The following is a 12,022-nucleotide window of genomic DNA, read 5'->3' on the forward strand; positions in this document are numbered from 1 at the left end:
GTCAGATCTTCGAAACATCTGGTGATTGAGGAGAAATTGGTGAACTGTGACACAGGTTATACTATGTATCTCGTCTCAGACTTACCTCTCTGACCTGTGTGTCATGTATCCCAAGTGGTATTTGCATTTTTTTCAGGGGTTTTTAGGACTGATGAAGATTGTTGCTACCCTATTCCCTCTTGACCCCCTTTCTGTATTCAAAGGAGGAAATGCTGGCCATTCTGACACAACCCCACACGTTTTGAACCTGCTCATTTCAGTAGTTCATGGTAAAAATGATACAGGTTAGACTCTAGACTAGGGAGGTATGTGTGGCTTTGTTTTGTTGATACTGAAGCCATATATATCCTTATTTGCAATTTTTTTTTTTAAAGGGAGGAGAGGAAATGTCTTATATTAACCATGTAGATAAAAGATCTTTAAAAATTAAATATATACTAAAGAAACCAATCTTTTCTATATAAGTAAGTGTAAAACTCTAATTTTATAAAGCTTGACTAAGTATGGCCTGATCCTTTCTGAGTTTCATGGCAAATGGAATGTTTCACCATGCTTTTTGGCCAGTTCTCTTGCATTAAATACATGTTTTATAGATTTGTGATAAAAAATGTGTTTATAACCTTCCTTATTTCTTTTTACTTTTTTATTTTAATTTGTGTTTTCAGAGAACTTTTTGGGTTTGTCTTTTTAGCAATATTAAACTATTAATGCCCAGTAATCTAATATATATTCTGACTTGTCCTTCCTATAGTTCTACTTTATTATTTCTTTGAAGTAAAGTAAGCAAGTAAAATAATAATGTCATTTCCAATGAAGAAAACTGAAATAACAGATCTACGTTTTGTTACAGAAAATGTGGGAAAACTAAAGAAGCTGGAATATTTAAATGTAGCTTTGAACAACATTGAAAGAATTGAAAATCTGGAAGGTCAGATTTTAAACAGACCATTTTGCCTTTTCGTATTGAAACACTTAAGTTGTAACTTAGTGTAAAAGAGGACGGAAACTGTTAAGTATGTCCATCAGTAAAGGTGATACTCAGAAAAAACCTTTTTGTGTGCAATGTTTCAACAAATGCTTCTTTGAGTAAATACTTCCTACTGCTGCAGTGTTAACATTGAACTTCCTTAAATGTATTTTAACTTGCTTTTTGCATACTCTCTCAGCAGTGTTGCCAGCTGTGATAGCTCTATTCTTTAATACTTTACAAAGCAGGAACCCAAATTTTTCATGAAATTGATATTTCACCACTGTAAAGATAAAGTAATTTGTTGTACTGGTTAGCTGGAGCAATGTGATTTTTTTTTTTTTTTTTAATGCTATGCAGACTGTAAAAAGTCTCTCTTGTGTAAAGTTTTGGCAGTCATCTTCACTTCGGCAATCAAGTGCCACACACAAGAATATTCTACCCTGTGCACAGGTTGCATTGGCAGTCTGGGGTATTTTTAAAGAGTTTTTCAGATAACTCTTTTCTCTGCCATTGCATGAAGTCCCATTTGTTTTATCTGTGTTTAATCCTTAATACTGTCACTATAATTGCATGTGCAAAGATCTAGCATTTTCCAAAATCTAAGACTTGGAGCCACCCATAAACACATTCTACATTACTTCAATAATTTCTGACTTAATTTCTTTCTCTTTCTTGATTCTGATTAGGCCAGTTGCTGAATCTTTAAAATGTTCACCTTGACAAGGGAACAGTTAAAAAAAAGCTGGGGGTTTTTTGTTTGTTTTGTTTTTTTTTTTTTTTCTTTTTTAAGCTGTTTCAGAAGATGGCTTAAATCAAATAAAAACCCAAGCAAATAGCCTAAACACAAATTTGTGAAAGTTGAAGAAATAGGTAGTACATTACATATTTAGCAATTTGTTGAGAAACTTGCATTTGTGTGCATACCAGTAAATATTAAGTTCCTTGTGGTGGGTTGACCCTGGCTGGAGGCCAGGTGCTCCCCAAAGTCACTCTATCACTGCCCTCTTCGGCTGGATGGGGGAAGAGTAAATATAACAAAAGGCTCGTGGGTTGAGATAAAGACAGGGAGAGATCACTCACCAATTACCATCACAGGAAAAACAGACTTGACTTGGGGAAATTAGTTTAATTTATTACCAATCAAATCAGAGAAGGGTAATGAGAAATAAAACCAAATCTTAAAAAAACCCTTCTCCCCACCCCTCCCTCCTTCCCAGGCTCAACTTCCAATTTCTCTACCTCCTCCCCACAGTGGCACAGGGGGATGCGGAATGGGGGTTGTGGTCAGTTCACCACACGTTGTTTCTGCTGCTCCTTCCTCCTCAGGGAGAGGACTCCTCACACTCTGTCCCTGCTCCAGTGTGGGGTCCCTCCCGTGGCAGACAGTTCTCCACCAACTTCTCCAGCATGGGTCCTTCCCACAGGCTGTAGTTCTTCACGAACTGCTCCAGCCTGGGTCCCTTCCATGGGGCGCAATCCTTCAGGACCAGACTGCTCCAGCGTGGGTCCCCCACGGGGTCACAAGTCCTGCCAGCAAACCTGCTCTGGCGTGGGCTCCTCTCTCCATGGGTCCACAGATCCTGCCAGGAGCCTGCTCCAGCATGGGCTTCCCATGGGGTCACAGCCTTCTTTGGGTGCCTCCACCTGCTCCGGCATGGGGTCCTCCATGGGCTGCACATGGATATGTGCTCCACCATCATCCACCATGGGCTGCAGGGGGAGAGCCTGCCTCACCATGGTCTTCTCCACAGACTGCAGGGGAATCTCTACTCCAGTGCCTGGAGCACCTCCTCCCCCTCCTTAACCGACCTTGGTGTCTGCAGAGTTGTTCCTCTCACATATTCTCACTTCTTTTTCCGCTGCTGTTTCCCCAGCAGTTTTTTCCCCCCTTCTTAACTCTGTTATCCCAGAGGCGCTACCATTGTCACTGATGGGCTCGGCCTTGGCCAGCAGTGGGTCTGTCTTGGAGCTGGCTGGCATTGGCTCTATCAGACACAAGGGAAACTTCTAGCAGCTTCTCACAGAAGCCACCCCTGTAGCCCCCCCGCTACCAAAACCTTACCATGCAAACCCAATACCTTCCTCTATCAGGCTGCGTTATTTATTATTGTGATTTGTCATTTACTTAGGAATCAGAACCTTTGGGAGTGAGCCTTGCAAAAATTTGGGTTATTTGAATCCCTTAATAAATCATTTTGAGTTGTTTATTTTCTTTCAGGTCCACTATGCATAAAATACTTGCCAAATAGACCTGCAAAGGAAAAGAGGTGATTACAGTGATGAGCACTAGAGTTGAGCTTGCTTTTAACTCAACTTTTTTACTCTTAGAGTCAAGGTTATGATTCGACAGATTATGATAAGAGGAGAGGCTGATAAATTTTGGATCTGGACTTCCTAGAGCATTTTGGTAGATAATTTAGAGTTTCTGTTTATAATGAATTGTTTTGGTCAACAACCAATATTTTCTCACCAGTAATTGCAGTTTAACCAGTGATAAAGTATTCACAATGATAGCTGAGTCCATAGAGTGGAAAATCTCATCTTGACTTGGAGTGAATTTTTAGAAAACCTTATCTTTACACTTGAATAACGTTAGCTAAGATTAACAGCAGACAGACATGAAACCCATAATTGATCCTGCTCTCCTGAAGCAACTAGACACTCTTTTAGCCACTCTTTTAGTCTTCTTTAGGCGAAGACTCAGCTGAGGAGGGATACCAAAACAATCAGACTGGTAAAATTGAAGTCCAGCTTATCCGGAAATTAAACATTGAATAGCTCATCTAGTATACAGGGACTGACCACAAAGTTTTGATAGTGATAAAACCAATAATAAGTTTTGATATTCTGTATTTTATTGATTTTTTTTTTCTTTCTATAAATCTTTTGACCTCATGAACTTAAGCTTTGAGTAACTCTTTCACTTGTGGCTTGGAAAAGATGTATTCTGATAGGATGAAATTAGTTTACAGACAATGTATGCAGACAGTTTTACATCCAAGTGTGTGCACGTTTATGTGTGTGTTTTTGTGTTTGTGTATGTTATGTACATTTATGTATTGGACAAATTGAATTATGTTTTTTTCAAACAGGCTGTGAAGAACTGAAGAAACTTGATCTGACAGCAAATTTCGTTGGTGAACTCTCCAGTATTGAAGCCCTAAAATACAATATACATCTGAAGGAACTGTTTCTAGTGGGTAACCCATGTACTGAATTTGAAGGTTATAGACAATTTGTGGTGGCAACTCTTCATCAATTAAAAGTAAGATTTTTAAAATGAAATTTATATCCAAATCAATAACCAGCATTGTTGACTGAGCATACTAATCCCCAAAAAAATAAATGTCTGTAGTAGGAAAACTGGGAGCATTTTTCTTACTGTCCACAGGAAATTAAATTGTATTCTGAAGAATAAGTGACTACAGTAAATAATATGATAATAAATTGGTCTGTTTTAACTAAAGCACATGCATTTCTTAACTTTTCTGTCATTGTCATTGGAGATCCTTAGACTAAGTTCTGAAAAAATGAATACACTGTACACTTCCGATGTTTTTCTCATTTGTTTTTATATACACAACATATTTTTAAATAATTTTCATGACTGCAGAAAGTTACCAGGTTTTTGGTACCATACCAACAATATGCACCAAACCAACAGTGTCAGGCAGTAGAAAGATAGAAACTGATGTAAAAATGCACTATATTGCACTGACTGTAAATAGATACTTTGAGGTTTTGTGCAATGATTTACTCATGTAATGATTTCCTGCCATCGAAACAGGCAGTCCCAGTCCTGAAATATGGTCCCACAATTTCACTTGGAGAAGCACAGATGCTTGCTTAACTTACTAAGAGTAGATTAGGCTCACTTAGTTGGCAATAAACTAACACATCAAAAGAAATAATTTCATAATAGTTTCATGAGCTGAATCAAGGATGGACAAATATCAGAAATAGCTGAAGGGACTCTCTCTACTACATAGTCTAATAAGACCAACTGAAATTACTGGAAAATGCAAAAAGCAGCTCTCAGACACACAAAACCATTTTCAGATCTGAATAGCAACTTATTGTTAATTCTTTTTAGTACAGTATAACTTATATAATACTATGGAGGTTTGAAAGATGTATTTTTAATTTTATACAGAAAGTAATCTATCAAAATTAACCTACAGTTTAATGTATTTATTGATTTGAATATATTTAAAATTTCTCATACAACTGTATTGATTTTTTTTTCCCTTTGGGAAGTATTTGGATAGTAAAGAAATAGAACGTTCAGAGAGGATTCAAGCACTTCAAAACTATCCAGAAGTGAAACAGAAAATCAGAGAACAGGAACAAGCTTACCTTCTCAAAAGGGCCAGAGAAAAAGAAGAGGCTCAGAGAAGGATGCAAGAAAGAAAGGACAAGAAACAAAACCAAATTGAATCTAAGCTTGGATTTGACAGGTAACAGTAAGCAACAACAGTTTGTTAGTAATCATCACTCTTCTCATTCTTCATTATGAATTTTGGTTTTCCTCATTAGAGTAGTTTATATAATTTCACTTAAATATTTTTGTTTGTCTTCATTGTTGATTCTAGCGGAAGTATTTTTCCTCATGCATGTTATCTCTAATGAAAAATACCATTAATTACAAACATAATTAATTACTGACTTGCAGACAGACGGTACAATAGAATTTTTGTCCCAAAACTCCAAGCCAAATTGTCTGGGTGCCAAAATAGTGTGATTGATAGCTTCTTTCAGGAGAACAGCTGGGAATTGTTATTCAAGGTAATGCAGGGGTTCTAGAGAAAGCAGCTGTTCAGCTATAATTTCTTTTGCTTTAGAGTTATTAGATATGAAGACTGAAACGGAATTTGCAGATCTTTTGAGATGTAAAAGGCTATGGAAAGTTGATTTCTATACTTCTTCCACCTAATATCACTGAGATTACTTAGATAGCATCTTCCACTGCAGTTGCCATCCATCTTATTTTTAATGTAATAGAAACTAAGTTCCATGGAGCTGGCTATGGAACTTTGTCCTCATAGATCACAGTTGTATCATAAATTCAGTTTTCTCTCTATATAGATAGAGAATTTCTGAAGATTACAGAGGCTTAGGGCTAGGGGGAAAAATTATTTAGGTTCTAAGATGGCACCTGAGGAGATGCCCAAGTAAAATGTTGCTACCCTATAAATTTCTCATCTGCTGCTACCTGATATTGGAAATCCTTACACATCACGCAGATTGAAGGTTTTATTTCATCTGAAAGTTGTGAAGGTGTCTGAAAATTCTGCTCCTGAAATTAAATCTGTTGAACTATCTACCAGGGTTTTCAGAGAGTTAGGCATAACCAGCATATCACTTCTTAGTTAAGTCAATGAAAAACATTATGTCAAAACAAGTTTTGTTGATTGATGAAAGGAGAGCAGAGAATATTGTCCAAATCTATAAGACGCTGTTCTTGGTAGGAATTATAGAGCTATTAGTATTGGGTTAAAAAAAATATTATTGCAAGAATTCATTGGCAAGTACTTAGTCTTCCTTCATTTCATTGGGATAATATCCCATGTGATCTTGTGTAGCCCAGACTCCCTACAGAACAAAGAAAACCATCAGGCAGAAGGAGACAGAGAACAGGAAATGTGGAGAACAGTTGAAGATGATGAAGAAGATAGAAGATTTTGGGAGGAGCCTACACCATATACTCCAGAGTCTAGATTAGAAACTCACAGATATATTGAAGAAAAAAGGAGAGCTAAGAACAATATAAGGTATAGTTTTGTTATAATATATTCTATGAGTTGACAAAGGGGAAATTTTCAAAGGTACAGAGTAGAGGTAAGGCGACTGCCTCACATTAAATAATACTGAGAACTGGCAGCTTAAATCCCTGTGCAAATATGCTTATAAAATCTAAACAAAATATTCAGATTGTTCATTTTGTTTTGTTTCATTTTCTAAAACATATATATGAAGTTTTAAAATATAATTTCTCTTTTCAACTAATTTTTATGGATTTCAGAAGTTTCACTTTTCTGTCAGCTAACTAATATGTTTCATGTAGTCCAATGTTTAATATTCTTGCTAAAAGTATTTGTCCGGAGTGCAGGTTCCATTATATAAATGCCCTACATGCCATGCTACAAAATTTTTGCACAAGTGGCATTTCAGGCACCATACTTTATCAGAAATATTCATCCCGAGTAATAAGATACTTCATGTTATCTTTGCTATTTTGCATGGTGGATCTGAAGGTGTCTGGCCCCTGAAAAGCCTTTAAAACTTTCTAAAGTTGTAATTGGTTTTGCTGACCATGAAAAATTAATGCAGATGCTAGCAAAAAAAAAATAAAAATTATTGCTGCTGGCTTCTCAGTTCCACAAACATTGTAAGCAATGTCTTTTTTTCTTTTCTTTTCTTTTTTTTTTTTTTTTCCCTCTTTTGCTTATGTAACAGCATTTGTGCCAGAGATTTTTATATCTGTTCTTTTTAAGGACATGCTTTTAAAAAGATTTATCAAGCCTAAGTATTGAAAAAGTTCATTTCTAGGGAACTCTCGAAGAAATATGGAAATCTGCATAACGTGTTACCGTTATTAATTCAAGGTCTAGCACTTTCCCAGAAGAACTACTGTGAAATCCATATTCTAGCTAGTTAGAATTTTGCTGTGTTTGGGGATGCCTTGCTCTAGTCAAAACCAAATGTGTTACAAATGCTTCCCTCTAAATATTCAGGGAGAGTCCAAACAGCATTATAATAAAGATAGAATAATTCCTTTCTAGATTTTTATAAATTTCCAAGGTATTTAAAGGAATTAAAAATTCTTTCACAGTTCATTTTAGTTTGGTGGTGAGATTTTTGTTAGATAGCATGAGAATGGTGAGAACAGAAAAGTGCCCCTGACAACTTCACATCATCCTTGCTGGTGGATAGGAGCTGAAATGTAACTTTAATGCAAGTTATTCAGTATAAAAGGATGTTTATTTTAGTATGAAATTGACATGAACTGAATCAGACCTATGCTAAATTTGAACCTATCTGTGACATGTTAGCTCACATTAAATTTGCCAGCTGAGGACAGTTGATAATAAACTGAGCAGCTTTGGCTATTGCCAAATGAGTGAATAGTTGCGATATCATTCAAAGAAAATTCAGTCAAGTGTAAAATCAGTCGCAGCTGAAAGGTGCTCGTTGCCAGAACAAGGCCTTTCGGCTCATCTCAGCACAAAGTTAAACCAACTATCTTAAACTCTAATGATTATGACATGACTGAATTTGCCTTAAAATGGTTCACATGAGCAGACACATTTCATCTAGAAACAGATTATTAACAGCCAAGAGGTGGTAGCATGTAATTTCTTGAAGCATTTCTGAAGAACTGCATCTTTAGAACAGAGTGGTGGTTCGTTCACTTTGCATTTCAGTGTGAAGAGTAGGGATTCAGGTGTAGAAACTGCTACCCCTCAAACCCCACATTAAAGCTTTGCTTTATGCTATAGAATAGTATTTAACACATGGAATCTTTCTAAAACAGAAGTTGTTTTTATGTAGTCATTCCAGTAGCTTCAGTTGAATGGTTTTATTTCTTCTTCAAATCCATTGTATCATATAATCATAGAATGGTTTGGGTTGGAAGGGACCTCAAAGATCATCTAGTTCCACCCCCCTGCCATGGGCAGGGACACCCTCCACTAGACCACGTTGCCCAAAGCCCCATCCAGCCTGGCCTTGAACACTTCCAGGGAGGGGGCAGCCACAACTTCTTTGGGAAACCTGTTCCAGTGCCTCACCACTCTAACAGTCAAGAATTTCTTTCTAACATCTAACCTAAATCTACCCTCTTTCAGTTTAAAGCCATTACCCCTTGTCCTATCACTCTATGCCTTTGTAAACAGTCCCTCTCCAGCTTCCCTGTAGGCCCCTTCAGGTACGGGAAGGCTGCTATAAGATCTCCCCGGAGCCTTCTCTTCTCAAGGCTGAAAAACCCCAACTCTCTCAGCCTGTCCTCATAGGAGAGGTGCTCCAGCCCTCTGATCAACTTTGTGGCCCTCCTCTGGACTTGCTCCAACAGCTCAATGTCTTTCTTGTACTGGGGATCCCAGATCTGGAAACAGTACTCCAGGTGGGGTCTCACAAGAGCGGAGTAGAGGGGCAGGATCACCTCCCTCGACCTGCTGGTCATGCAGGTTTTGATGCAGCCCAGGAGACGGTTGCCTTTCTGGGCTGCTAGCACACGTTGCTGGCTCATGTTGAGCTTTCCGTCAATCAACATGCCCAAGTCCTTCTCCTTAGGGCTCCTCTCAATTCATTCTCCGCCCAGCCTGTAGTTGTGCTTGGGATTGTGCCGACCCACGTGCAGGACCTTGCACTTGGCTTTGTTGAACTTCATGCAGTTTTCACGGGCCCAGGTCTCCAGCCTGTCAAGGTCCCTCTGGATGGCATCCCTTCCCTCCAGCATGTTGGGTGCACCACACAGCTTGGTATCATTGGCAAACTTGCTGAGGGTGCACTCGATCCCACTGTCCATGTCACTGACAGAGATGTTAAACAGTGCTGGTCCCAGTACTGACCCCTGAGGAACGCCACTTGTCGTCACTGATGTCTACTTGGACATTGAGCCGTTGACCACAACTCTTTGAGTGCAACCATCCAACCATTATATTTATAGACTAAATCTTTTTTTATGCTTTTGTCCTGGTTTCAGCTGGGATAGAGTTAAATTTTCTTACGAGCAGCTGGTATAGTGCTGTGTTTTGGATTCAGGATGAGAATAATGTTGATAACAGACTGATGTCTTTAGATGTTGCCAAGCAGTCAGGTACTTTTCAGTTTCTCACACTGGCCTACCAATGAGAAGGTGGGGGCACCCAAGAATATGAGAGGGACACAGACACAGCAGCTGACTTGAACTGGCCAAAGGGATATTACATACCATATGATGTCATGCTCAACATAAAACTGGGAGCTGGTCAGGAGGCAACGTGGCTCAGGAAGTAGCTGAGCATTGGCTCCGGATGGACATTTGATATAACGTGTTTTGTTCCTGAAATTAGTTGTAGCCTTATCATCAAATACCAGATAATTTTTACCTCTTGCCATCCTCATCTTTCTTTTTTGCTATGAAACATAAAATACTGGAATGTGAAATTATAAACCATTTTTCTTTCTGTTTTGTTAAGGGAATCAAAAAAGAGCGAGAAGCCTCTTCACACATTGGTCACTGCAGAAGGAAAAGTCCTGAATGTGAATGCGCCTAAGTATGTAAAGTTAAGACATTAAACAGGCTAACCTCTTTATTGTTGATTTGAGCAAATATTTCAAGATATGTGACAATACAACCATAAGAGGGCTCACAAATTCTTGTTGCAGTATTATATTCCTAGTGGGGAATTCTAAAATTATATTCTGATGCTGGAGAAAGAAATAATTTTTCAGTGAGTAAAATGTTGAAGGTTGTTTAATTTAACATCTTGGCTTTTGATGATGAAGATGATTAAGAACTTGTTTTTCTGTAAAAGATATAAGACATTTTACTCTTTTCCCTTCTATGGTGAGACTCGCTTTCTTTGAGCATCTTGCTAATAGTGGAAAAAGTATAATCAGTTTGACCATTGAAGAGGAATGTGTCAGTAGCCACTTAAAATGTGGAAAAATACATCCAAGTAATACATCTGGACAAAATCATTCTGTCCTCTGATGACAGATGTAAAACTGGCAGTTTTTCCATCTTAAGACTGATTTAGCTACAAAATCAAAGCTAAGAACGTGCTTATCATTATGATGAAGAGTGCTTTCAAATTCTGGAAATTTATAAAGCCATGCAAACTCAAGGAATTTGAAAACCTACATTACAGAATCAGTGCATAATTTTCTGCGGTATAGGAAAAATTAAAGGTAGTGGCAGAAGAGTTCATGCTTTTTCCATCTGCACCAGAAGATATTTACCATTGTATTGATATACTTTTTTTTTTTAAAATACTTTAACTGAAAAAATAGAAATAATTTTCTAGTTCAAAGAAGACAAGTCTAAAATAGTTTAAATCTTATGTTAATAGAATTTGATTATGCCTTTAAAAAGCAGAGACATTTAGAGTAAAGTTCTATCTCTCTATCTGTCTTTTTAGAAGAAATACAGTCCACTACAGTTCACTGTTTGTAGCAAACCTGTTTGTGTCACCCAAGTTTTCTGGATTAGAATTTAGTCTGTGGATGTGCCCAGGTAAAGCCAGATCAATATGCAGTTTTTGTCATGGTTTCAACAAGAACATCACAGGTCTTCAGTGCAATCTGGCAGTGTATTGGAGAGACATAAATAAAGAGATACAAGTAGACAGATGGTGTTCTTCAAAGTTTTTGCTTCAATGCAAGAGTCTAATGTCCGTAGCAATGTCCAAGCTTCTCTGATGCTCTTTTGGAAGGTTAGCAAGAAGAATGGCTGCATGCTGCTGAGAACAGACTCTTTCTCTTCCTCAATTCTAATTAGGCTTCCCCCTTGATAATTTTAAAATTCTATTCTCTTTTTCATCTTTCATGTTTTAGTGAATTCTCAAAATTTGTGATGCAGTAAGAGAAAAAAAGCATAAACGGGAAAAAAAGCTGTTTTGTACTCTTTGCAGTTTTCCATTAAAAAATACTCATAAACTAAAAGCTCCATAAGCTGTCTTGCAAGTTGTCTGTGTCAGAATACAGGAGGGCAAAGGGTTAAAAAGTATATCTGGCAAATATTTTTATTGCTGGAAAAATGTATAATCTGAACTGTTAACATTTGAGTTTCTTTCTATTAACTGAACCCAAAGTATCTAAGTATTTTAATGTCACTGAAATATTCCAGATAAATTACATTAAGCAAACCCATCTCATTTTATACTCATAACTAATTTACAAAAATCTTCTCATTTATAGGTGGGTTTTATTCTGTTTATTCTCTACTGTAATACACGGGAAATGTTTGAGTATATGAGCGGAACTTGTAAGTCTAGACTAGATCTGCTTACAGTTGTAGTAACAGATGTTGTTTTCAGTTTATAACTGGTAAGATTCTTTCACAATTTT

General features: G+C 37.4%; 1 protein-coding gene across 1 annotated transcript in view; it reads left to right on the plus strand.

Moving 5' to 3' along the window:
* Positions 1-12,022, plus strand: part of LOC129202678 (dynein axonemal assembly factor 11-like) — a 60,775-nt gene that overhangs the window by 23,516 nt on the left and 25,237 nt on the right. The window contains exons 7-11 of the mRNA XM_054815986.1: positions 851-928; positions 4,063-4,235; positions 5,228-5,427; positions 6,553-6,741; positions 10,150-10,227. Of these exons, the coding sequence (XP_054671961.1) occupies positions 851-928; positions 4,063-4,235; positions 5,228-5,427; positions 6,553-6,741; positions 10,150-10,227 (718 nt within the window). The remainder of the gene's footprint in view (positions 1-850; positions 929-4,062; positions 4,236-5,227; positions 5,428-6,552; positions 6,742-10,149; positions 10,228-12,022) is intronic.

This window comes from Grus americana, chromosome 2 (genome assembly GCF_028858705.1).
Source record: "Grus americana isolate bGruAme1 chromosome 2, bGruAme1.mat, whole genome shotgun sequence".
Lineage (NCBI taxonomy): Eukaryota > Metazoa > Chordata > Aves > Gruiformes > Gruidae > Grus > Grus americana.